This window comes from Girardinichthys multiradiatus, chromosome 15 (genome assembly GCF_021462225.1).
Source record: "Girardinichthys multiradiatus isolate DD_20200921_A chromosome 15, DD_fGirMul_XY1, whole genome shotgun sequence".
Classification (NCBI taxonomy): Eukaryota; Metazoa; Chordata; class Actinopteri; order Cyprinodontiformes; family Goodeidae; genus Girardinichthys; species Girardinichthys multiradiatus.
Window position 1 is genome coordinate 1,122,501 of NC_061808.1, and position 26,305 is coordinate 1,148,805.

Here is a 26,305-nt window from a genome sequence, read left to right on the forward strand (position 1 = left end):
ATAAAAATCTGTGGTGTGCATTTATATTCAACCCCTCTGAGTCAAAACTCTGTACAACCACCTGAAGATCCATCTAAACATCTTCAGATCGACAGTTCTGCTCATTCTTCTTTGTAAAACAGGTCAAGCTCAGTCAGGTTGGATGGAGAACATCTGTGAGCATCAGTTTTCAAGTCTTGCCACTAATTCTCAGTTGTATTTTAGGTTTGGGCTTTGACTAGGCCATTCTAACACATGAATCTGCTTTGATCTAAACCATTCATTGTATCTCTGACTGTATGTTCAGGCTGGTTCTCCTGCTGGAAGCTGAACCTCCACCTCAGTCTCAGGTCTTCTGCAGCCTCTTAACAGGTTTTCTTCCAGGATTGTTCTAGATTTAGCTCCATCCATCTTCCCATCAACTAAGGCCAGCTTCCCTGCCCCACAGCATGATGCTACCACCACCATGTGTCACTGTGGAGATGGTGTGATCAGGGTGATGTGCACTGTTAATTTTCCTCCACACATTGGATGGAGGTCAAAATGTTCAGTTCTGGTCTAATCTGAGCAGAGAACAATGCTTGCTGTGTCTCCGACATGGCTTGTGGGCTTTATTTAGGTGGACCTCCATGTCCTTGTAGGTCTGTAGTTGGTCGATCCTCTCTCCATGTTCAGATAATGGATTGAACAGAGTTTTGGGAGATATTAAAATTTTGGGATGTTGTTGTAGAACCTAACCCTGCTTTAAAATTCTCCACAACTTTCTCCCTGACCTGTCTGCTGTGTTCCTTGGTCTTCATAATGCCGGTTGTTCTCTCGTGTTATCTGAAGAACCTCTGAAGCCAGAACCAAAACAGCTGCAGTTAGACTGCTCCCACACAGCTGGAACATGAACCATTCGTTTCTCCTCAAAGTTCTGCATGTTTCTTTGGTCTGTCACAGTCCCAATAAAATTCATTGAGGTTGGACAGATGGAACATCAATGGATGTAAAATTTGGAAAAGTTCAGGGTGAAAACTTTGGCTGGCATTTCTTCATGTTCTCAGAAAGTTAAGTTCTCCTGTTTCTGCTTGAAGGTGCTGCAGGACTGTTTCAGTCTCAGGTCGGTTCTTCAACTTTTATTCAGAAATAATCTGAGTTTGTCAGGGATTATTTTCAGCAGCAGATTCAATTCAATTCAGTTTATTTCTATAGTATCAATTCACAACACATGTTGTCTCAAGGTTCTTCACAACAGTCAGGTTCATACATTCTAATTAATCGTAACCATTGAACAGTTCAGTCAGATTCAGTTATTTATTCAAATTGGATAAAAAGTTTTTCTATCTAAGGAAACCCAGCAGATTGCATCCAGTCAGTGACTTGCAGCATTCACTCCTCCTGGATGAGCATGTAGGGACAGTGGACAGTCACTGGTGTTGACTTTGCAGCAATCCCTCATACTGAGCATGCATGTAGCGACAGTGGAGAGGAAAAACTACCTTTTAACAGGAAGAAACCTCCAGCAGAACCAGAACCAGGCTCAGTATGAGCGGCCATCTGCCACGACCAACTGGGGGTTTGAGAGAACAGAGCAGAGACACAAAGAGAACAAAGAAGCACTGATCCAGGAGTACTTTCTATGGGAAGGAAAAGTAAATGTTAATGGATGTAGCTCCTTTAGTCGTTTCATCTAGAAAGAAAGAACAGATAAACTCTGATCCAGTTTTCAAGGTTAGAGTCTGAAAGAGAGAACATAGAGTTAGTTACAGTAGAAGCTCAGTCAGTAGCCATGTCTAGGAGAGAGAAAGGGTTAAACACTAAAAGACAGGGCCATGTGGATCATCTGTAGAGGGTGAGCATTAAGTTGTTGTCAGCAGAAGCTCGGACGATTCCCCTCTCCAGAAAGATGTCACAGGTAGACACAGAGGCAGGCCAGGTGTAGCTTCTAGGAAGAGAAAAGAGAGAACAAAGTTAAAAGCTGAAATAACAGCAAATAATGCAGAATTGGAGAGTAGTGTGAGAATGTAGCGAAGAGGGTAAAAGTGTTCATTATGTCCTCCAGCAGCCTAAGCCTATAGGAGCATAACTACACAGAAAGTTTCAGTTCACATTATTTAGTTAAACGGCGCTTATTTACAACAATGTCGTCTCAAGGAACCTCACAAAGGGTCCCACTGATGAATCTAGTCAGGATGAAGATGTGTCTGCAAGGCGCTGCAGACAAACAGGATTTACCAGGTTTTAGTTTTTCATGCCATCAGTAAATCAGACGAGTTTTCTTCCTGATTTAAAGTTTCCTTCATGTGTGATGACTGACCTCCGTCCCTGCAGCTTCCTTCCTCGTCCTCCACCTCCTTTCATCTGACGACCTGCTGACCTTCAGCTCAAAGCGCAGCACAAACAGGCCTTTGAAGCGGAGGGCGGCGCAGACTGATGGAGGGGGGACTCTGGCCTCCTCCCTGCTGATTGCACCACGGCCCTCCACCTTTTCATCAAAGGATGAGGAGGTGCTGAGGGCCAAGAGGAGGTGAAACTGGCAACAGAACAAACATTTGGAGGGTTGCAGAACCCTGGCGAGCAGAACGTTGCTCTGTAAATGTTTAATCTGAGAGGAAAGAGGGAGGTGTTAAGATAAAGGGATGAATTCCAGCTCCTCTTTTAAGATGTTCGGAGAACATTTTGGATTCTGTCTCACATGAACTCTTCCTCTCCCTGGCAGGAGATCCCGCTGTCCGAGATCCTGCAGGTGGAGGCGGCGCAGGACTTCGGCAGCCTTCCTCAGGGCAGCAACCCCCACTGTTTCGAGGTCATCACTGCCACCATGGTCTACTACGTCGGGGAGGATTTTGGTGGCCCGCACCACAACCCGGTCTTGGCAGCGTCTGGCGTGGGCCGGGTCGTGGGTCGAAGCTGGGAGAAGGCCATCCGACAGGCACTGATGCCGGTCACCCCCAAGGCCAGTGTCAGGGCGGGGCCGAGCAAGGACCACAGTGAGTTCTTTAGAACCAGACATCTGGCTGTTTTTGTCCAGTGTTTAAAAATGGTCCAATCCAGGCTCTGTTATAACTCTGGTTTAAATTTGGTCATCTCGGAGGAAATGGATCAGGACCAGGACTGTCTTGACCTGGAACAGTTTCATATTTACAGAAAGAGACCATCAAATTGAAGCTCAGGAAGTTTAGATAATCCATTACATTATGACAGGACTTAGAGCAGTCTAAACTGGATTTAGACCAGGTTAAACTGGGCCATGTGGGAGGAAACGGGTCCGGATTAGGAATGTCCTGTACTCGTTACAGTTTCAGATTTTCAGGAAATGGTGATCGGAACGAAACTCAGGAACACCTCTAAACAGTAGAGCTAAAAGCTGTTATTCCAGTACTGGTTTTTAAAAAGTTCAACCAGATTTAGATCGAGGGAAAACAGATTTAGAGCATGTTAATCTGGGTTCAGACCAAATTAAACTAGATTTAAAATCAGCTAAACAGCAGTCAGGCTAGTTTAGACTGGCTCTAGACCAAATTAAACTGGATTCAGACCAGGGGAGACTGAATCTAGACCAAGTTAATCTGGATTTAGAGCACTCTTAACTGGATTTTGGCCAGAGTAAGACAGGGTAAAAATGAGTTTAGACCAGGTTAGAGTGATTAAAGACCAAGTTAAAATGGATTCAGATCCTGTTAGACTGGATTTAGTCCAAATTGAGCTGCTTTAAGATGAATATGAATATAATATAGAGTCAGGTCAGTTTGTCCTGTATGTAAACCATTTTAAACTGGATTTAGAGCACCTTTAACAGGATTTGAGAACAGTTTAGACTGGATCTTAATCCTGCAGGGCAACATCTAAAACATACAGGACACCTGAGGACCGACTTTGGACACCCCTGTGACCAATTTAAACCGGATTTAGAACAGTATAGACTGGCTGTAGACCAGGTTAAACTGGATTCAGAACAGGTTAGACTGAATCTAGACCAAGTGAATCTGGATTTAGAGAATCTTTAACTGGATTTGGGCCAGTTTAGACTGTGACCAGATCAAGTTAAAGTGAATTTAGAACTGGATAAACTGGATTAGACCAAGCTGAACTGGTTTAGGGCATGTTAAGAGGAATATGGACCACATTAAACTAGATTCAAGTCAGTTTATCCTGGATTTAAACCATTTTAAAGTGCATTTTGGTTTATACTGCATTTAAATATGTAAGACTGGGTTCAGCCCAAACAACAACAGCATAAAAAATAAATGGTGAAATTGTCATGTGATCTGAATCAGTACATATATCTATTGATGCGTGAATGTTATGTGACATTAGAAACTCAGCATTTAGAGCATAAAGTGAAATGTTCTAAAAAGGTCTCTGAAGTAAAAAGTTTTTCTAATTAAATTCCTTGTGAGTACTTTAAAACCTGCTGAGGTTCTAGTTTCCTGTTGGAAGCAGATGTTCCTCACAGCGGTCTGTTTCTCCTGCTTGTTGGTCTGTAAACATCTAATGAATATTGTTTCAGTCAGTTTAACCTGATCAGAGGGCTTTCAGGGGATTTTCTGCTCCGTTTCTGTGTTTCTGTCTGAGCTCATCCAATAAAAGCCTCCCTCCACCTGGTGGCTTTAAGTGTTGCTGTAAAAGGATCAGAGCTTTCATTAGTGATGCTATAAACAGCAATAAGTTAATGCACTGATGATGTAACAGCAGGCCACCTCACTGCATACATTATACTGCTTTCATAAATCCTGCAGCACACCACGGCAGTGTGCTCCAGAAGCAGGAGGATTCTGCCTCCATATGATTAGAAAAACAGACTTTCATAATAAAAAATGATTTATAATCAGTAAACTCTGAAAGTTGAACTGCATAAACTTCAGAAAGCAGACAGGATGGTTTGACCTGCTGCTGGTTTCCTCTGAAACATCATCCCTGAGTTCAGTAACTGATCCATATCTGACATCAGCAGAATCAAAGATGGTTAACACCATCAACACCTCTGGCTTTAAGTCCAACTGGATTAAGGGCCCTTTAAACTAAATGTAGGCCAGTCTAGAGTGGATATGTTGTGGGTTAGACTACATTTAGTTCAAGGCTAAACAAGGCTTTTACAGACTGCATCCAGGACCATCTCCTGAGCCAGGTTTCACCTGGTTGAATGCCTGTTAGACTTGAGGAACCAAGGAACCAAATCCAGCCTCATCATTGAGGTTGGATGTGGTTCCTACAACCAATGGCTGCTCCACTTCTCCAACCTTGGGATTTCTTTGATGGTCAGGCTTGTCCACAGATGCCAGTGTCTCTCGCCAGCCCTACAGCAAATAATGTAGTAAAACCAGATATCCAACTTCCACTGGGTAGATCTTTGATCTCCATCCTCTCTGTCACTGTCCTCTCTGTGGTAAAGTTACAGAATCACAGTATTTTATTTCCAAGGCCTCTAAGGCTGCCTGGTGGCCATCCAGGGAACTGTGGGCTTAACTATCAGAACCAGGTCAGATTCAGGTTGTTGACTACCCTTTGTGGTAGACCTGCTAGTTATGGACCAAATCCACAAGCATCTGCCAATCGCCATCTCTCCTAACTTGGTCTTCAGTGTTCCCTTCTGGAATAAACATGGTGGACATACTTGGATCAGATTTCTGGGAGTCAGGAGACTCTTTTGCCTTCCAGAGTCGATGCAACGAATCATAGCACTTGATTGTTTCTGCAGGCGGTACGTCCTTGAGAAAGACTTAGCTCTTCAACCAGCCGTTGGTTGAGGTTTTGAAGGTTAGGGAGGACAGCTGGAGGTGTCTTGAGATTAATTTAACGCAGGTTTCTGACTAGATTTAGGACACTTTACACCAGGTTTGTGAATCTTTGAACAGGAACTAGGCTTAGACTAAATTTAGGCCTTTTTAGATGGAATTAAACCAGACTGGCCTGAGTGTAGAATGGTTTAGACGAGATTTAGGTCTTTTTACGCCAGACTTAGGCCATTTTAGTTTATTGAAGGGAGGTTGGAGTACTTTAGGCTGTAAGTAAAACTGTTTAGTATAGATTATGCAAAGTTGTGGCCATGATGGAGTAGTTTATTGGTTTAGACCAGTCTTAAGTTTAAAGATGGGTTCATATGAGGTGAACTGGATTTAGATCCCAGTACAATAATTTTAAACTAACTCAGAATTTGGATAAGAACCAGATTAAAGTGGGTGAAGCTACATAAACAGCAGGTCTGATCTACAGCCATTTAAGATGAATTTAGATTTAGAACATAATGATCTGGGCTTAAACCGTCCAAATAAGACTGGACAACTTTAAACCCAGAACCATCCATTTTAAAGTGCTTTGAAGATGATTTATGTTGGGATTAGCCCAGATTAAGGTGGATTTAGATCTAATCAGAATGTGTTTTGGACCACATTTATCAATAATAACTAGGAGAACATGTTTGACTTAAGAACTGATGCTGAACCCAGAGTCATGTCCTCCTGATATTTGGCTTCATGCTGTCAGAACGTGGTTCTGGTCCAGAACATTTTAGTCTGCATCACGGAGGTTCTGACCCGGTATCAGATTACATAAACGCAGCAGGATGATATAACCGCCGGCCTGAATATGAGTGCACGACTCCATTTGCGTGCACGTATTGATCCCATCACAGCAGCAGATTGAAATCAATATCAGCTCATCGACTTCCTCTACAGCAGGCAGCCCGGAGCGCTCTGGTGTCAGCCTGAATTAACGTTAATCTGAAAACCCACAGGAAGTGACAGGAAGTGCAGGCTTTTATTCTTGTAAACTGTGGAAACTAATTCCAGCTGGAAACTTTCACCCTGACTGGAAAACTGTCAGGGATATCACAATAAAAACCCACAGCTTGGTGCTGAACAGACAAACCCTGACGGTGGGTACAGGTTCTACTGAGTCGGACTTCATCTTTCTCTGTTGTGTTTTCTCAGAGGAACTCGCCATCAGTATATCTGTGTCCAACTCCCAGATCCAGGAGAACGTGGTGAGTTATCCTGCATTCATTGTTATTATTCTCTGAGGTTCTGATGCACAGGGGCAGGTTCTGACCCAGTTCAAACTTTGTTTAGGACATCAGCTCAGTGTATCAGATCTTTGCTGATGAGGTTCTTGGATCAGGCCAGTTTGGGATCGTTTATGGAGGTGAGACATTTCTGAAGTTTCCAGTCAGCTATAACTTCTGATAAATGTTCCAGAAACTGATCCGATTCTTCCCGTGTTCTGCAGGGAAACACAGGAAGACTGGCCGAGACGTGGCAATCAAAATCATTGATAAAATGAGGTTTCCCACCAAGCAGGAGAGCCAGCTGAGGAACGAGGTGGCCATCCTCCAGGTACGACTTCTCCATCATTATGGATGATTTTTTGCAAACTGTTGCTGATGAAGGTCCGGTCCTCTTCCCGTTTCCCACAGAACCTCCACCACCCAGGCATCGTTAATCTGGACTGCATGTTTGAGACACCTGAGCAGGTGTTTGTGGTCATGGAGAAGCTTCATGGCGACATGCTGGAGATGATTTTATCCAGTGAGAAGAGCAAACTGCCTGAACGCCTCACCAAGTTTCTTGTGACACAGGTCAGTGGAAGCTGCAGGAACAATGTCAGAAGGAGGAAACCCACCAACCACTGAAGGTCTCAGGAACTTCAGATCAGTTCATGAAAACATCTGCCTGTTGGATGAAACCTGAACTTGTTCCTCTGAGGACGTCCGACTGGGAGAACGGTCCCAGAATCCCCTGGAGGGACTGGCCCAGTAACAGCTCAGGCTAGAAGAAGCAGTGGGGAGTGTCACTGTGTAGAGAAACATCTGGGTTCCTCTCCTCAACCCGTTACTTCTGTAGAACAATCCCTGACGAGAGGAAGATAGTGGATGGATGGTTTCGGGTTATAAACAAACCAGTCCTCAGATTGTGAGAACTGGGTTGGTTCTAACTCCGTCTACAGACCTCCATTTCCAAACATCTGGAACTCAGACCCAGGAACGTTTAAAGTCGTTACAACTGTTTGAGGGAAAATGTGTAGAGCTGGTTTTAACAAGAGACCAGAACCAGAGACTTACTATTCTGGGTTCTGAAACAGGTGTTCTAGATCAGCTGGTTCTTAAACTGGTGCTTTGGAACAGCTGGTCTAGAGGACATGTGATGCAGAATGAAGTGCATCTAGAACGGCAGGTTCTAGATCAGGAAACAGGAATTTCAGCTTGACTTTACTGGAACCAACATTAGTTAAATGTTGTTAAAAGGTCCGAATGATGTGCAGCGACCAGAGATCACCATCGACTCCATACTGGTAGATGGTTGAGATGTTCTGAATTCATCCTTACTGAACAGGTGAAGATGGAACATCTGAGACAGGTGTGCAGTAAAGCCCATAATTATTCATACCCCCGGCAGATTTGGATGTGAAGGAAGTTTGTTTCTGACAGGAAATGAGACAAAGACGACAAAACTTTTGAAAAGGAGGATCAGTTATTAAAAACAAACTCTGTTTTTAAATTGCATTTTAATAAAAAACTGACTCTTTTCTACCTTTTTAATACCAGAAGGAAAAATCTTTATTGGCACCACAGAAATGAACCCTCCTCTAACAGCCGAGCAGCTGTTAGAAGAGCTGCTCTCTGGTAGGCAGAGAATTATCTGTGGTGATGAGCTCCATGTCTTTGAGGCTGTAAGACCTCCTTACCATCACCCTAATCTTTAGCTCCCTCCACGGATTCTCTGGCTGGGCCGCTCCAACCATTAACATTACCTGCAGTCAGAAGAAGCACGTTGGTCTCAATAAAAGATCTGGCAGGGGTATGAATAATTCTGGGCTTAACGGTACATAGTTGTTCATCAGGAAGACAAACTTGAACCCGATGTTCGGTTCTGTTGATGTCTCAGCCAAACACTGAACCGAACCTGATGTTCTGTGTCCTGGTTGTTTCCACAGATCCTGGTGGCTCTCAGGCATCTTCACTTCAAGAATATTGTCCACTGTGACCTAAAGCCTGAGAATGTTCTGCTGGCCTCAGCTGAACCTTTTCCTCAGGTCAGAACCAAGCTGCTGCTTTGAATGTTTGATGCCTCAGAACTCAGTAGAACCAGCGTTAACATACTTCCTCTTGGTCACCAGGTGAAGCTCTGTGACTTTGGCTTTGCTCGCATCATCGGGGAGAAGTCATTCCGCCGCTCGGTGGTCGGCACACCGGCCTACCTGGCCCCGGAGGTTCTCCGCAGTAAAGGGTACAACCGGTCTCTGGACATGTGGTCCGTGGGCGTGATCGTCTACGTCAGTCTGAGCGGAACGTTCCCCTTCAACGAGGACGAGGACATCAACGACCAAATCCAGAACGCTGCCTTCATGTACCCACCCAACCCCTGGAAGGAGATCTCAGAAGATGGTATGAGATGACTTGGACTCATCTGATTCACGGTCACCATCCAGTCAGAAGGTTGATGGTTTGATCCCCTGCCCTGTTTATTGCTTCATGGTAGTTTAGAAATGATCTGAAACATTTGCTCTACTTACGAAGAAGATAAGAGAATCTAGAACATTTCAGAAATATTTCAGGAATTCACCAATGGAGCTACTTCCCTAAAGTCCAACCCTTCATCTGGTTCTCCTGTTGGGAATCTGGGTCTGAGCTGATGGACTAATATAAGGAGGAAGGAGCTGCTGAGCAATGTCAGAACCAGAGACAAGAATTTAAACCTCAAACAAACAGTCATTCTGAGAAAACCAAAGAACAAACTGATTGAGCATCAGAACCTTCTGGTGTTTTCTGTAGAAAATCCAACAGGTTAAACAGAACCTCCAGGTCCAGTTTCTCCAGAACCTTTCTGAGCTAAAATCTACTGGGAGTGAATGAGAGTGTGGGCGTGTCTCTCTGCTCTCTGATTGGTCAGAAACTGTAGATCCTACAGTAGTGGGAGACACACTGGCTGGAAGGAGACAGTATTTCAATGGATCAGAACCATTATCACACTCCAAGCTGAGAATTCTGTGGGAAAATCTGAAAAAAATCCTCAAACTGTGATTGTGAAAAAACTGGACAAGGGATCAGAACGATAACTGGGTCTGGAAAAGTCCAACTTCCTGTGACCCAGTTAAACTTTGAATGATGGTTCTGATCAAGAGGATGGCTGAGCTGTGGAGGTCCAAACAGGACAGGGGTTGTCTCTGCTTTCAGCTGAATCCCAGTGTGGTCAGAATATTCCAACATGAACAGGAAGTCCAATAGGAACATGTGGTTCTGTTAACGGTGTCATAATGGGATTTTTAACCTAAATAAAGTTTCACATACAGCAAAACATCCATAAAACTAATATTGAACCCATTTCTAGAATCATATTATTGTTCCTAAGACAACTCTGCAATGTTGTCTCCAACAGCTAAAGACCTGATCAACAACCTGCTGCAGGTGAAGATGAGGAAGCGTTTCAGCGTGGACAAGTCGCTCAGCCACCCCTGGCTGCAGGTAACGGGTCGCTGGGTTCACTCAACATTTAAATCGTTTCCTTCTGTCCTGATTGGACCTGCAGCAGAATCTCTGCATGGGTTCCCAATCTAACCTTCCTGTTTCTGTTCCTGGTTGTACTGGTTTAAAGTTCTGTCTGTTAAAACATCTGGACTTTATTTTACCCAACGGCCTTTAGTTATTTTCATGTGTTGTGATTATGAATCTGAGAATATTATTTAATATTTAATATTAATATTTTATTAAATAATATTTGGGTCTGTTAAGGGTTGTCCTGTTAATACCAGCCCAGTAAGGCGATGGTATTAGAACAAAATAGAAAGGTGTGAGACGAGCTCTGACATTATTGAACAGCATAAACTCTGCACATATATGGAATAAATTCACACAATTTATTAAAATACAAGAATTTATTAATAAAAATAAGTCAACTCAAAGTCAAACATATTTCAATCAACAAACTCTTTATTCAATAGACGCGCATTATGATCAATCTTATGTTTAAAATCATCCTTTAAATACAGTTTGTCTTAACTTTAAAAGCACATGCTGAGGAGTTGTCCGGACGACATCCTCCTCTCAGACCGGGAAAACTGCTCCACTCGGCTTCATAAAGACCGTGTCTCTGCAGGGAAACTCTCTGGAACACCGTTTGCTTCTGCAGGCCTCAGAGAGAACGTCAAGCAATACTTGTACCTTAATTTCCCCTTTTTATGAATGAATACAGGGTACACACAGTAATTCATCCGTACTTGGATCCAGTTTGAAGAGTTTATGTCTGTTTGCCAGCAAAGAGACATTAGTGCGCTGTGTCCCTCCTGTCCTGATGATCACCGGTGTGGAAGAGATCAGACCATTGGAAAGGTGGGGGTTTTATGCGACCAGTGGCATCATGGGAAGTCCGCTTCCAAATGTTGGAAGTAGGTTAAATGCAATTTATTTTGAAAGTTCCTGAAAAGATGGTACCGGAGTTTTCATGTTGCAATCCATGGCTGTGGTCCCAACACGTTAAATTATCTTTAAAAAGCGTTGGAATGACTCAGCTCTGATTATGCTGTTTTCATACTACAGAAAATAGAGCAGCAGGTTGTAATTAAAGCTCAAATATTGCCTCTGAAGCGGTTGACCCGATATGTTAAACTATTTTACTGTAGGTTCTACTGCCAGCCTTACTCTGCAAGGTGGAAGGTCAAGAACCTTTCCATGAAACGATTCCATCCAACATCTAAAGCAGAGAGGAGAGGCTGACTTCTCATTGTTATGCTGCGTCCACCTCAGCAGAACAACTGTTATTCTGGCTGGATGGTCGTTCAGACTGGAAGGCTGTCGGTTCTGGTCCATGTTGTTGGATATGACAGGCAGTTCCTCATTTTGGATTTGGAACAGAGTTGGTTGCTGAGTGATGACGAGGAGGTTTGAGATAAAGGAAAAACATGGTTAAAAAATAAAGGCTTTGTTCTGACTCGACTGGGCTGGGCTTCTGCAGGTTCTGCTCGAGTCTCTGAACCCTGCTGCCCCAGAAACCTGAGGCCTCCAGGGGAGGAGTCGTCACAAGGTGTTGATCAACCAATCAGAGGCAGAACAGATTCCTTAAAGTAGAGACCAGGACTGTAAACTATCTTTGTGAAGAAAACCATCTTCAACCTGAAAATGTTTCATATTCAGGGTTTCCAACATCTAATCATTCTCCCCACTCTAGAAGCAGCTTTAGATTTCAGAGTTTAACCCATTAAACAATTTTTAAAAGGTAACAAATTATGGATTACATTTCATGATTTCTAAATGAGTAAAATAAGATCATTTCTATATGAGAACATATTGAAGACATTCAGACAAGACTTCTTTAGCTAAACACACAACAGGAAACTATGTGGGTGAGATGATGGGTTGTTAGGATTCATCTAGAAGCTTCGTTAAGATTTTGAAAGTATTTGGAAGGAAAGCGGTTCTTTTTGTGGGATTGAGGTCATGAAAAATGTAGGAAAAAGTTTAGTTTTCAGGAAATGCCAGTGTTGGACTATCCTGGTTCTGGTGGGACCAGTTTTACTCTGAAAGGAATAAACTGCTGTTCTTGCTAATAAATTACAGCAGTGCGAATAAAGTCAGTAAATGAAGGTTCTTCCCGCTGCACATGGAACTCATCTTGTGTTTTTGTCATGGTCCTGCAGGACTACCGGACCTGGCTGGACCTCAGGGAGTTTGAGACACGTCGAGGCGAGCGCTACATCACCCATGAGAGCGACGACGTGCGGTGGGAGGAGTACGCCGATGAGCGAGGGCTGCACTACCCCAACCACTTCATCATGTCGCCCAACCTGGACGACATGGACGAGGACCCCTAGAGGAGGCCGTTACCATGACGATGCAGGATGGGGACGGGTGATGCTGAGGGGTCATCCTGGTCCAGAGAACATCTTACAAAGCCATAACGAAAACCTGAGAGCTGAGTTCTGAAAAGTAGCTAAATAATAATAACAGATTCATTAGTGTGCAGAAATATCAGGGTGGCTTTGTTCTTTTATTTAATAGAGCTGACATTAAAGAAGAACTCATCAGCGCCCTCTTCAGGTTACAATCCTCAGTATGGAAACAAGGTGAAAGTGTCCCACCCAGAATTAAATTTATCTCCGGTTTTATTCTCAGAAAGTGAACCACTAATGACATTCACAGCTTCATCTAATATTAATAATCCATAATCAGGACCCAGAGGCCCCACTCTGCTGATTAATTTCCTGAAGTTCTGATTAATCTGGCGATGTTTTCCTAATCCCAGGAATTTTGTTTCAACAGCAGGGGAACCAGTTTTACATCAGATCCAAAAGAAAATGATTTGAAATAAGAAGAAAGCTGCAGCAGCTGCTGAGCCCTGAATAGAAACTGTTTTTATGGGTTTAAAACTGATGGCTGATGCTAAAAAGGTCACTGAACCGATTAACCTTTAAATGGAAACTACAGAAACAAGTCAGGATTTCAGGAGATTTAAGACAAGTTAAAGTTCCTGACCTGACGCCTACAGATGAGTTAAACTCTGCTTCTTCCTGATCTCAGCTCAGATCTCCATCTGGAGCTAAATCCCGGCAGGAGATCCAGGTCTTGGAAGTCCACACAGCCAGATTGGTTTGAATTGCAATAATCTCATCACTGTTTCTTTAAATCTGCCTCTAGATGGCGCTAACCCCCCCCCCCCCCCGAATGCTCGTTTAAAGAACGCAGCTGCAGCAGTTTTATTGTTATTAAAGGATTTTTGTCCTTTTAACCAAGCTGTGAGTGATGTTAGATGTTTGCTGGATCTGCTGTGAGATCATCTCAGAGACAATATTTTCCTGAAGACTTTTAATCTGATCTGCTGATGAAGGCGAGCTGAGAATCAAGCTGCTGCTTCCTCTTTCTGACTCTAAACTGAAATCTGACTTCAACCTGAGAATTTTTATATTTTTGTAGCAGAAAATCTTCTCTCCTGTTCTGGATGGTATAAATTAAAGCTGAACTGGGAACACTGGTTTGTGTGAATGCAATCTTCATGTCTGCAGCCCTGCTCCTCAGAGCCCTCTTTCTCCTGCAGCTTTTAGAGGATTTCATGTTCCATCACACCTGATGCATTGGACTGATCCACCCCCTCCTGCAGGTTAGCAGGTTCCACAGAAGTCCAGTAATGACCCAGAAGTTTAAATCAGGTGTGATGGAGCTGGAAAACATCTTCAGCATGCAGGAAAGTTGAGCCCAGAGGAGCAGGACTGGAAGAATATCAAACCCTTACACATCATGCAGAAACTCTCACATTATATGCTGCATGTATGTTCCATCCTCCAGATGGAACAGACTCTTCGTCCTGCATGTTCAGAACTGCTGACCCATTACTACCAACCACAGCTTGTTCTGACAAGAAGGTTTTTTAATCATCCTGTCCTGATGTTTATTAGGTCCGGTTCTGATGTAGAGTAACCAACATGCATGATGTCACTGAAGGTTTCAACCACCATCTCATCATCTGCAGGAGTCTCACACCTGAAGCAGCCTCCCAGTTCATTCCAGTAACTCCAGTTTGCTCAGAATGACTCCAGGAGCAGGATTTTCATCCTTCCATACAAAACCTTGTCCACAATTTCCTGTTTTAAAGTTTGTTCAGACCCATAACCTAGTCTGACTCCATTTCTGTTCCGAATCGTCCAGTTTTCCCTGGACTCCTCCGACATGCTGAGGAACGACTCATCTTCGGTACTGCTCAGAAGCCGAGCTCGGTGAACCCGGCCACGGGTAGCGGCGCCGGGCTCTTCTTCTCCAACTTCAGACCCTGTGGTTTCTTGGGGACACCAAGGCGGCTGGGGTGCAGCAGGCTGAAGAAATGGAAACGCTCCCCCATCTTGGAGGGGTTGGTCAGCATGTCGTAGCTGCTGATGAGCTGCTTCCTGGTGGACGGGTCGCTGCAGTTCCTCAAGAGAACCTGCAAAGAACCACAGCAGGAACATGTAAACCATCTGAACTCTCCACGCACAGGTGTTCCAACATCACACTGGCAGCAACAGGATGTTTGGAGATGATTTCCAGGTTCTAGAGGTTTCACAGCTCTGAATGCCCTCCAACGATTCTTCCTGGTGTAAAGCTGCTGACAGCTCTGCTCAGATGTTCAGGCAGCAGATGGACACAGCTAGAAGCTTCCTCATGAAGAATCAGGAGCAGAAAGGTTCACGTGGAGATTTAAACCCATCTGCTGGTTCTGGTTCAGAAGCTTCTAGGAGCGGGTCAGATCTTTCCACCACATTACACTAGATGTTTGATCCCTATAGCTATCTACCAAATATCAACTGAATGTCTCTAGAATATCAGCAGAAAAAATCCAGAATATCATCCAAGTAAATCCATAAATCCTTTCCCAAAACCTCCCGCAGCTGCAGCGTTTTCACCTCCCTGCAGGATTGACCCAGATAGATCAGGAAGATCTGATAGGTGACCCACCTGCATGCGCACGTCGATGCCCATGTTCTTCAGGAACATGCTCTGAGTCACAGGTCCCAAACAGGCCACGCCCCCTCCAGCCATCCTCCGCAGGAAGCTGAAATCCACGTCGGCAGTGAGGTCGGCAGAGCCGGGAGTCGATAGGACATCATGGAGCTGGTGACCCTTAAATCCCTGATGGACAAACGGACTGTGTCAGAAGGTTAAAAACTGATCGAGAGCCTGTGAGGAGTTCAGCGTTAGAAGGTAAACTGGACCTATTTCAGTCCGAGACAGCAGCTTCCTCTGCATCTGGTTTCTCCATCCAGCAGAGATATGAAGATTCTGAATCTACTAAAATCATTCAGCTTTTAATCCAACCTCTGGACTCCGGGACCATCTGAAGGACAGAGTCCTGTCTACAGGTTTCTGATCCAGATTCTGAAAACTAGAAAAGCAGTTGCATCGTACCCGGAGCGTGTCTGTCCCGGTCCCGTCGTGGCCGTAATCAGCAATCAGTGCTGCCCCACCCTCCTCCTCGATTCGCCGAGCCAGCTGCTGGACGATGACTCCGCCTTCTGCACACACCTCCACATGATCCCGCCTTTCATCAGCCTGAGAACACACACACACACACACTCAGGTGTTAATGCAGGTCTCCACTCCGTGGAAACACCACTCAGTCAACATAATAAACCCACTGGTCTAAAACCGTTTTGTTCACCAGGAGAAACACCTCCAGGTGAGTCATGTGACAAGCTGCTCAGGTACACACCTGGACGAGCGTGGACGAGGCAAGAGTCGGAGTCGGAGCCACCACAAACCGCAGCCGGTCTGGATCTGCAGGCTCAATGTCCACCAGAACCTCCCTCCAACCTTTCTCTGTTCGCTGGCAGACAGACGTGAGAGTGAGACATATGAGACTGGAGGGAGATGTAAGCCTGCTTAGGATTGGTCAAGTGAGGGTGAGACCGTTGAGAATAAGACAGGTGAGCTTTAGACGGGTGGGAGTCAGACAGGAGAGAATAATATAGCTGAAGGTGAGACGGGTTAGGGTGAGACAAGGGAGACAGTTCAAACAGGAAACACCAGTAAAGACCAGACAGGTGAGACAGTTCTGAGTGAGACAGTTTAGGATTGCACAGGTGAGATGTGGTCAGAGAGAAGACCTGAAGGAGACAAGGAGCAGGAATACTTTCTTCCAGGAGGTTGGGAGGAAGTCTCACCTGGAATTTGTGGATGGGCAGAGCGTCAAAGAACTCATGAGCAACAAAGATGCTGAAAGCTGGAAACATAGATAACGTCTGGCAATAGTTTCTTTGTTTTACAATTAAAATTAGTCTTGACCCGACCCGGCTTCCTGCGGCTGCCTACCTGCAGGGACGTCCTCCAAAAGGCGGTACCAGGACACCGAGACCCTGGCAGCAGTTTCACCGTGCCTGTAAACTGGGTCGTCCTCACTGCTAGCCTCCATGTTTCGCTTTCCTGTCAGGGTCTCCGCCTGGAGCCGACTCAGAGCCGGACTTACCTCCACCAGGTGGACGGACACTGAGGCTCCGCCCACAACAGACTGCAGCTGGCTGAACACCTGGAGAGAGAAACAGTGAATGAGGGATGGCCCAGCAGACGTGTGGTACGTGGGATAACAGAACCATGTCAAATCCAATCTATTTAGAGCCAAACAGGCTCCGAACTAAAGAAAAACATCCAGAACAAACATCATGGTTCTGATCAGAGTAGCTCATAAACAGAGCCTAGGTCTTACTCTCAGGATGTCAGCAGCCAGGGAACCCCTTCCAGGTCCCAGCTCAACTAGCTGCAGTTGTTCGGGCCGACCCGCTCCCATCCACTCACTGACGATCCAAACGCCGAGCAGCTGAAGGAGCACACACAGATCAGAACCAAAAAGGTTCTCTTCAGCTTCCAGGAAAGGTTCAGTCCAAGAAAATGCTCCAACACAAATAGGAGAATTTATGGAGAATTCTGGTTCTGGTTTAGATACTGCAACTCTTTAAGGGTCACTTAAAACCAAACCATCTCCAGAACCCCAAACTGTGCAGAGGAGAAAATCAGCTGGCAAAAATCAGCTCTAAGGACTCGGACTTTGGTACTGGAATCCAATGAATTCTGACCCAAACACAAACCAGATATCAAGACAGAAATAATGGACTCACCTCCCCAAACACCTGGCTGATCTCCGGAGACGTGATGAAGTCTCCATCAGCTCCCAGCATGTTCTTCCTCACATAGTAACCCTGTAGGAGAACAGGAACCAACTCACTGAGCTGAAAGGGTCCAAAACACGGAAATACTGCCACCTGCAGGCGGTCGGCTGAATCACTGCATAAGCTAAGCTTGTTTGGACTCAAATGATCCAAACAGAACTCCACCAACAACCTCTGATAGATAATACCCTGTCAGACACAAACCAATACCTGGACTGAGACTGAACAGACCCTGAGATTAGAATTACAGGAAGGTCTGGATCAGAACCAGACCAGACTGGAAAAGACGGATCAGGAGTGTATTGACAGTAGCTGAGTATTATTGGATGTTTTCTACTTTGTTTCATATGATTACAATTAAAATGTTCTCAGAGGAAAACAGACTTCAGATCAGCGGCTTTAATCCCTGTTTCTGGAATATTTCACCTGCATCCAGTTAGGTTAGGAATAAATGTGCCACGTTGAAAAGGTTTCAGAACCAACACAGATTCTTGTTTTCCCCAAAGAGCAGGGCGGACCAGATCAAACATCATCATCAGTTAGTGAGTCTCTCCTAGGAGGAGCTGAGCCGGATGAACTCATCTTTCCCACAAACACACAGACGTACGGTCACCGGGTTGGTCAGAACCTCCTTCATGTACTCGGACACAGAAACAGGACCTGTGGATCTGATCTTGGAGCTCAGGTGTTTGAGCATGGAGGGTTGGGCTTTCCTGTCCTCTGCTGATGAGCAGCAGAAGGATGCGGACTGAGCTGAGCTCCATCTTCCTGTCAAACACAGACATGATGTTAGTGTGGTCGGGAATGTTGAGGTTTTCCTGGGATTGTGCTCTGATTTCCATGCATAACGAAACAACACACACACACACACACACACACACACCTGAAACCAGCTCTGCATTACGTTAGTTAATCAGAGCTGGAGACCTGCTGAAAGGAACTGACTGCACCATGTTCTGAAGTGTTCGGAGAAGCTTTAAAAGGCAATCCTGAATGTGGAAGCCCAGCAGGAAAGACGAGGAAAACAGCAAATTATGTCAAAACACAAACTTCTTAAGAAGATCTGCATGTTTTATAATCAATCATTAGCTGAATTTAGATCTTCACAGGAACATTCCTGCTTTAGATCCATCAATCCACCCAGAAGTACAAAACTGAATTTACTGTGGATTCTTTCTGACCCAAACAGGTTTAAACATCTAATTACAGCCGGATTACAACTTCAACGAGCTTCCGCCATCAATCTGGCTGATATTTAGAAGTTCTGCTCAGCAGGATGAGTATGTGAGAGGTGGTCATTTTTTTCACGGCGTTCAAAGGGGGGTAAGGAGATATATATATAATATCTGTAAATATTGGTTATCGACTATAACAGCAATATTAATATCAGGCCAAATTTTCACATCGGTGCATTCTTGTAGAGTTCATTTAAACCGGTTGGTTTCCAGGTATGATTTATCCACGGTGGATACTGTGTATTAGATCAAATATAAAAATCATTCCATCGGATCAAATAAATCAAGAAAAGTGTTCATTTAACATGAGATTGATGAACATGAGTGGAAGGAAACCTCTGTCTGGTTCCTTTAGAAAGTTCCAGGTCCTGAAGTCCTTCGTCAGCAGGATGGGACAGGAAAACCTACAAATGGTGGAGTTCATAGTCATCCTCATTAGAGGAAACACCTTAGCTAACTCCTTTTGATGTGAAGGAGCAGCAGCAACCTTAGATGAGGACCAGAATGCGTGCGGAGCAGGAAATCCAGAACGTCCTGCAGACAAAGCTCTGATCCATCTTATCTTCTGCTTTATCCTGCCATCATTCTGGAACACCAGCTTTTGCTGACGTGGAGGTAAATGTGCAGAGTCCTGGAGACTCTCAGTTGAAGGTTGATGGACCTTCTAAGATTTGACGATTCAGAATTAAGATGAACTGGACCTAAACTGGATCTGAAATAGATCCATTTACCCGCCAGGTGCTCTGGGATGCTCTCTGTAGTGAGCCTGAAGTGTGTTCCTGCCTGGTTTACCTGTTGTAGGTGTCTCTGAGGGGCTGCCAGCCAGCTGCTTGCTCTTACAGGTGTGTTGTTTCAGTCCCTGTCTGCAGCAGGTACACCTGTGGATCTGAGCAGCTTTAGCTCCTCCAGATGGGTCTGAGGTGTTTCTATCTGCAGCAGGTGAGGTGCGTAGGTGTGTGTGGGTGGTTCCTACCTGCTTTAGGGCTACCTGTAGCAGGTATATCCGAGGTAGTCCTACGGACAGCATATGAGTTAACGCGGTGACTGAAGGCTCTGCTGAGCAGCTGCTGACAGACCTTCATCCTCATCCCGCCTGTGTGCGTCAGTTCCTGCAGCCGTTCTCAGAAAACGTCGTTAAACCTCAGCGGTGTTAAACCTGTTTAGCATCGGATCGCCGTCAGCGTTAAACTGAGCTCAGAGTAAAAACTGCAGCTCTCAGTCAGGTCGTTAAAAACCTGCCTGTAAGGCTAAAGCTCTTTAGGAAACTACCGAGTCCTCCTGAAGCTCATAAGGCTAAAGCTAGCAGGGGCTATTCTGCTCCGCTGGTGAAAGGGTGACAGCGCCACCATCTGGTACGGAGGAAGAATTCCATTATACTTTTCACAGCATAAACAGGTCCTTCTTAAAATATTAGCATATTGTGATAAAGTTCATTATTTTCCATAATGTAATGATGAAAAAAAACTCTTTCCAGTTATATGTCACAGATTTGCAGATAACATTTTAAAAATCCACTATTAATAAATAGTTTTGATTTTCTTGATTTTCACTGATACATATATTTTCTCAGCAACAATAAATTAAAAAGTAAAAACAGCTTAAGGTCATTGCTAAAGAAGCTGGCTGTTCACAGAGTGCTGTATCCAAGATTATAAATGGAAAGTTGAGTGGAAGGAAAACGTGTGGTAGAAAATTCTGCACACACAGCAAAGATAACCGCAGCATCAAGCGGATTGTGAAGCAAAGTTCAATCAAGAGTTTGGGGCAGAGTCGCAGACTGCAGTTGGAGTCAGAGCTTCCAGAACCATAACTGTATCATGGACAGACACTGACTCCACTTCATAGTTACAGGCTGATGTCCTCCATACCATGCTGCATTGATGCAGTTGTTCATCGAGTCCTTACAAAGTACTGAGTGCAGATACTACAGGTCCTTCTCAAAATATTAGCATATTGTGATAAAGTTCATTATTTTCCATAATGTCATGATGAAAATTTAACATTCATATATTTTAGATTCATTGCACACTAACTGAAATATTTCAGGTCTTTTATTGTCTTAATACGGATGATTTTGGCATACAGCTCATGAAAACCCAAAATTCCTATCTCACAAAATTAGCATATTTCATCCGACCAATAAAAGAAAAGTGTTTTTAATACAAAAAACATCAACCTTCAAATAATCATGTACAGTTATGCACTCAATACTTGGTCGGGAATCCTTTTGCAGAAATGACTGCTTCAATGCGGCGTGGCATGGAGGCAATCAGCCTGTGGCACTGATGAGGTCTTATGGAGGCCCAGGATGCTTCGATAGCGGCCTTTAGCTCATCCAGAGTGTTGGGTCTTGAGTCTCTCAACGTTCTCTTCACAATATCCCACAGATTCTCTATGGGGTTCAGGTCAGGAGAGTTGGCAGGCCAATTGAGCACAGTGATACCATGGTCAGTAAACCATTTACCAGTGGTTTTGGCACTGTGAGCAGGTGCCAGGTCATGCTGAAAAATGAAATCTTCATCTCCATAAAGATTTTCAGCAGATGGAAGCATGAAGTGCTCCAAAATCTCCTGATAGCTAGCTGCATTGACCCTGCCCTTGATAAAACACAGTGGACCAACACCAGCAGCTGACACGGCACCCCAGACCATCACTGACTGTGGGTACTTGACACTGGACTTCTGGCATTTTGGCATTTCCTTCTCCCCAGTCTTCCTCCAGACTCTGGCACCTTGATTTCCGAATGACATGCAGAATTTGCTTTCATCCGAAAAAAGTACTTTGGACCACTGAGCAACAGTCCAGTGCTGCTTCTCTGTAGCCCAGGTCAGGCGCTTCTGCTGCTGTTTCTGGTTCAAAAGTGGCTTGACCTGGGGAATGCGGCACCTGTAGCCCATTTCCTGCACACGCCTGTGCACGGTGGCTCTGGATGTTTCTACTCCAGACTCAGTCCACTGCTTCCGCAGGTCCCCCAAGGTCTGGAATCGGCCCTTCTCCACAATCTTCCTCAGGGTCCGGTCACCTCTTCTCGTTGTGCAGCGTTTTCTGCCACACTTTTTCCTTCCCACAGACTTCCCACTGAGGTGCCTTGATACAGCACTCTGGGAACAGCCTATTCGTTCAGAAATGTCTTTCTGTGTCTTACCCTCTTGCTTGAGGGTGTCAATAGTGGCCTTCTGGACAGCAGTCAGGTCGGCAGTCTTACCATGATTGGGGTTTTGAGTGATGAACCAGGCTGGGAGTTTTAAAGGCCTCAGGAATCTTTTGCAGGTGTTTAGAGTTAACTCGTTGATTCAGATGATTAGGTTCATAGCTCGTTTAGAGACCCTTTTAATGATATGCTAATTTTGTGAGATAGGAATTTTGGGTTTTCATGAGCTGTATGCCAAAATCATCCGTATTAAGACAATAAAAGACCTGAAATATTTCAGTTAGTGTGCAATGAATCTAAAATATATGAATGTTAAATTTTCATCATTACATTATGGAAAATAATGAACTTTATCACAATATGCTAATATTTTGAGAAGGACCTGTATATACAGGGGTTGGACAATGAAACTGAAACACCTGGTTTTAGACCACAATAATTTATTAGTATGGTGTAGGGCCTCCTTTTGCGGCCAATACAGCATCAATTCATCTTGGGAATGACATATACAAGTCCTGCACAGTGGTCAGAGGGATTTTAAGCCATCTTTCTTGCAGGATAGTGGCCAGGTCACTACGTGATACTGGTGGAGGAAAACGTTTCCTCACTCGCTCCTCCAAAACACCCCAAAGTAGCTCAATAATATTTAGATCTGGTGACTGTGCAGGCCATGGGAGATGTTCAACTTAACTTCACTTTCATGTTCATCAAACCAATCTATATGTGACAGACGTGACAGAGTCTGGAGACACCGTGGAGAGAGATCTGCTGCCTGCAACATCCTTCAGCATGACCGGTTTGGCAGTGGGTCAGTAATGGTATGGGGTGGCATTTCTTTCTCCATGTGCTCGCCAGAGGTAGCCTGACTGCCATTAGGTACCAAGATGAGATCCTCAGACCCCTTGTGAGACCATATGCTGGTGCAGTTGGCCCTGGGTTCCTCCTAATGCAGGACAATGCTAGACCTCATGTGGCTGGAGTGTGTCAGCAGTTCCTGCAAGATGAAGACATTGAAGCTATGGACTGGCCCGCCCGTTCTCCAGACCTGAATCCGATTAAGCACATCTGGAACATCATGTCTCGCTCCATCCACCAATGTCACGTTGCACCACAGACTGTCCAGGAGTTGGTGGATGCTTTAGTCCAGGTCTGGGAGGAGAACCCTCAGGAGACCATCTGCCGTCTCATCAGGAGCATGACCAGGCGTTGTAGGGAGGTCATACAGACACGTGGAGGTCACACACAATACTGAGCCTCATTTTGACTTGTTTTAAGGACATTACATCAAAGTTGGATCAGCCTCTAGTGTGTTTTTCCACTTTAATTTTGTCTGTGACTCCAAATCCAGGCCTCCATTGGTTAATAAATTTGATTTTCATTAATGATTTTTGTCTGATTTTGTTGTCAGAACATTTAACTTTATACAGAACAAAGTATTCAATGAGAATATTTCATTCATTCAGATCTAGGATGTTATTTAAGTGTTCCCTTTATTGTTTTCAGCAGTGTATATATATACACACACACACAACAGCCACTTTATTAGGTACACCTTGCTAGTACCGGGTTGGACCCCCTTTTGCCTTCAGAACTGCCTTAATCCTTGGTGGCATAGATTCAACAAGGTACTGGAAACATTCCTCAGAGAGTTTGGTCCATATTGACATGATAGCATCACAGATGCTGCAGATTTGTCGGCTGCATCCATGATGAGAATCTCCCGTTCCACCACATCCCAAAGGTGATCTATTGGACTGAGATCTGGTGACTGGAGACCATTTGAGTCCAGTGAACTCATTGTCATGTTCAAGAAACCAGTCTGAGATGATTCATGCTTTATGACATGGCGCGTTATCCTGCTGGAAGTAACCATCAGAAGATGGGTCCACTGTGGTCATAAAGGGATGGACATGGTCAGCAACAATACTCAAGTAGGCTGTGGCGTTGAAACGATGCTCAATTGGTACCAAGGGGCCCAAAGTGGGCCAAGAAAATATCCCCCACACCATTACACCACCACCACCAGCCTGAACCGTTGATACAAGACAGGATGGATCCATGCTTTCATGATGTTGATACCAAATTCTGACCTGACCATCCGAATGTTGCAGCAGAAATCGAGACTCATCAGACCAGGCAACATTTTTCTAATCTTCTATTGTCCAATTTTGGTGAGCCTGCGTCAATTGTAGCCTCAGTTTCCTGTTCTTAGCTGACAGGAGTGGCACCCGGTGTGGTCATCTGCTGCTGTAGCCCATCCACCTCAAGGTTCAACATGTTGTGTGTTCAGAGATGCTCTTCTGCATGCCTTGGTTGTAACGAGTGGTTATTTGAGTTACTGTTGCCTTTCTATTAGCTCCAACCAGTCTGGCCATTCTCCTCTGACCTCTGGCATCAACAAGGCATTTTCATGCCCACAGAACTGCTGCTCACTGGATATTTTCTATTTTTCGGACCATTCTCTGTAAACCCTAGAGATGGTAGAGCGTTAAAATCCCAGTAGATCATCAGTTTCTGAAATACTCAGACCAGCCTGTCTGGCACCAACAACCATGCTACGTTCAAAGTCACTTAAATCACCTTTCTTCTCCATTCTGATGCTCGGTTTGAACTGCAGCAGATCATCTTGACCATGTCTACAGGCCTAAATGTATTGAGTTGCTGCCATGTGATTGGCTGATTAGAAATTTGCATTAACGAGCTCCATAACCATCTCTGGGCCCACAATCGGTATGGGTGCATCACAAATAAGCCACATCTTTCCAAGACAACCATCAAAGACAGATTGAATTTTTCCAGGAGGTAAAGTGATGGACAGCAGGAGACTGGATCAAAGGTATTGTCTCTGATGAATCCTCCCTCTGACCTGAGAGGATTCCAGGGGAGGAAGAACAAAGAGAAACACAGGAAATATTTGTGTTAAACAGAAATAATTTTACAGATTTACTGATAAAAGCCTTAAAATCACTTTAACTGAACACAAAAATCTCAACAGCAGAAACGTTTGGTTTCTTCTGCAGATTTAACAGAGCTCATTGTGACAAAGAGGATGTTTTCTGCAGCAGGTTCCAGAGAACATGTGAAACAGGAAGAACTGTGAGGCGTCAGAGTGGTGTGCTCTCAGAGTAAAATTATGATTCTGTGGTCAGCAGCTTGCTGAGTTATAAATTCAGAAAAACAGCTCTCAGAAATGTTACTTCCTCTTCGGAGCATCTTGGGTGCAGGAAGTCTGTCGAGCTGCTGGACGTCCAGACTGCAGGTGAGTGCAGCTTCATGATGGGTGGTGAGGAACAGCAGAGGGCTGATGATAGAGCAGATGATAAACTGCAGACTGAGGTTCATTGTTATCAACTACGATCGAAGGCTTTAGATCAGATGCTGAATGCTGATTGGTTTCTACACTTTGCTGAAGAGGTCTGGATGAACTGTTCTCTAGGCTTCCTCAAAGTCTTTGGCTGCTTTTTACCTCAGATTCAATCCTGTATTCAGGCTCCTCAAAACTCCCGTGGTGGCGGTCCAATTAGAGCACATGTTTCTGCAGAACTTTAAACCCTTTGGTCCTGGTTCAAGACTGCACCATCAGCTTAGCTCCAACGACCAGTTGTCCTGTCTGTGATCATTTCAAGCTGGTTCTGGAGTTTTTGTGTCTATCTGAGGTCAGGTTAAAGTCGACCTGCTGAGGAGCAGATGGTGGTTCTGTTCTGGAAGGAGGCTGTAGGTTCCTGAGCTCCTCTGTTTTTTATGTCCTTTTACAATGAGAAGCTGTAATCTCTGAGTTCCTTACAGTAAATAAGACTTTAACAGGAACCGATCTGGACTTCATAGATGAAGCTCATAATGTGAGAAATGATGAGACAACGATGAGAACAGTTCTGGTCTGATTCTAAAGTCAGATTACAGGAAGAAAACGATTAAACCTACAGAGGAAACCAGAGAATGAAATATTCCATCTGATTATATCTTTATTCTTACATCAGCATAAACTGATGCAGCAGATCCGGTCTTTATTAAACAATGCTGCAGGATCCCCAGAAGTGGGAATCTCTGGATTACAACTGATTAAAATCAACTGGCAGGTTTGGCAAAGCTCCAAATGATGTTACCAATAACAACCATGATCCCACTCTTCCAAACAATTATTTTGTTGTTTTGAGCAGGAAATGCAACATGCTTCCAGTCTCAAAAAGGAATCGTGTGAATCAGGTTTTCAGTACTGACCACAATAATTGTGAGTAGCAATTCAAATCAACTGGAACATTCCTTAAAGTTTGAATTCTGAGTGTAAAAGTTGATTTTCCCTGAAGTTGGAACCCAGGTTTGGGAATGAAGTCATGTCTCTCTTTAT

The 26,305-nt window shown here is 44.4% G+C and overlaps 2 protein-coding genes across 8 annotated transcripts in view; one reads left to right on the top strand and one right to left on the bottom strand.

Moving 5' to 3' along the window:
* Positions 1-13,916, top strand: part of LOC124881795 (serine/threonine-protein kinase D3-like) — a 43,012-nt gene extending 29,096 nt beyond the window's left edge. The window contains exons 11-19 of the mRNA XM_047387591.1: positions 2,681-2,951; positions 6,891-6,943; positions 7,029-7,101; positions 7,186-7,292; positions 7,373-7,534; positions 8,890-8,988; positions 9,073-9,340; positions 10,332-10,417; positions 12,586-13,916. Coding sequence (XP_047243547.1) covers positions 2,681-2,951; positions 6,891-6,943; positions 7,029-7,101; positions 7,186-7,292; positions 7,373-7,534; positions 8,890-8,988; positions 9,073-9,340; positions 10,332-10,417; positions 12,586-12,759 — 1,293 coding nt within the window. The 3' untranslated portion in view covers positions 12,760-13,916. The remainder of the gene's footprint in view (positions 1-2,680; positions 2,952-6,890; positions 6,944-7,028; positions 7,102-7,185; positions 7,293-7,372; positions 7,535-8,889; positions 8,989-9,072; positions 9,341-10,331; positions 10,418-12,585) is intronic.
* ndufaf7 (NADH:ubiquinone oxidoreductase complex assembly factor 7) lies at positions 12,915-20,139 on the bottom strand. 7 transcript variants are annotated; one of them, XM_047387596.1, is made up of 11 exons: positions 19,783-19,868; positions 18,458-18,563; positions 18,182-18,342; positions 17,524-17,604; positions 17,115-17,225; positions 16,724-16,937; positions 16,576-16,634; positions 16,125-16,238; positions 15,821-15,964; positions 15,371-15,544; positions 12,915-14,858 (listed from the first exon to the last, which is right to left on the bottom strand). In XM_047387596.1, the coding sequence occupies exons 3-11, from the start codon at positions 18,269-18,271 to the stop codon at positions 14,640-14,642; spliced, it is 1,206 nt and encodes a 401-aa protein (XP_047243552.1). In that variant the 5' UTR covers positions 18,272-18,342; positions 18,458-18,563; positions 19,783-19,868; the 3' UTR covers positions 12,915-14,639. The 7 variants fall into 7 exon arrangements, with proteins under 7 accessions (XP_047243552.1, XP_047243551.1, XP_047243550.1 ...); XM_047387595.1 differs by lacking the exon at positions 18,458-18,563 and having other exon boundaries at positions 19,798-20,139; XM_047387594.1 differs by lacking the exon at positions 18,458-18,563 and having other exon boundaries at positions 19,783-20,139.
* Positions 20,140-26,305: the final 6,166 nt, after the last annotated feature.

Bases quoted from the DNA above. Each gene is read 5' to 3' on its own strand.
- ndufaf7 (XM_047387593.1), bottom strand. From the start codon at position 18,475: ATGCAGAGCTGGTTTCAGGTGTGTGTGTGTGTGTGTGTGTGTGTGTTG. The intron at 17,605-18,181 runs GTACGTCTGTGT...GTTCTCCTACAG, and splicing joins TTCTGACCAACCCGGTGACC to GGTTACTATGTGAGGAAGAA. The intron at 16,239-16,575 runs GTGAGACTTCCT...TCTGTCTGCCAG, and splicing joins TGCCCATCCACAAATTCCAG to CGAACAGAGAAAGGTTGGAG.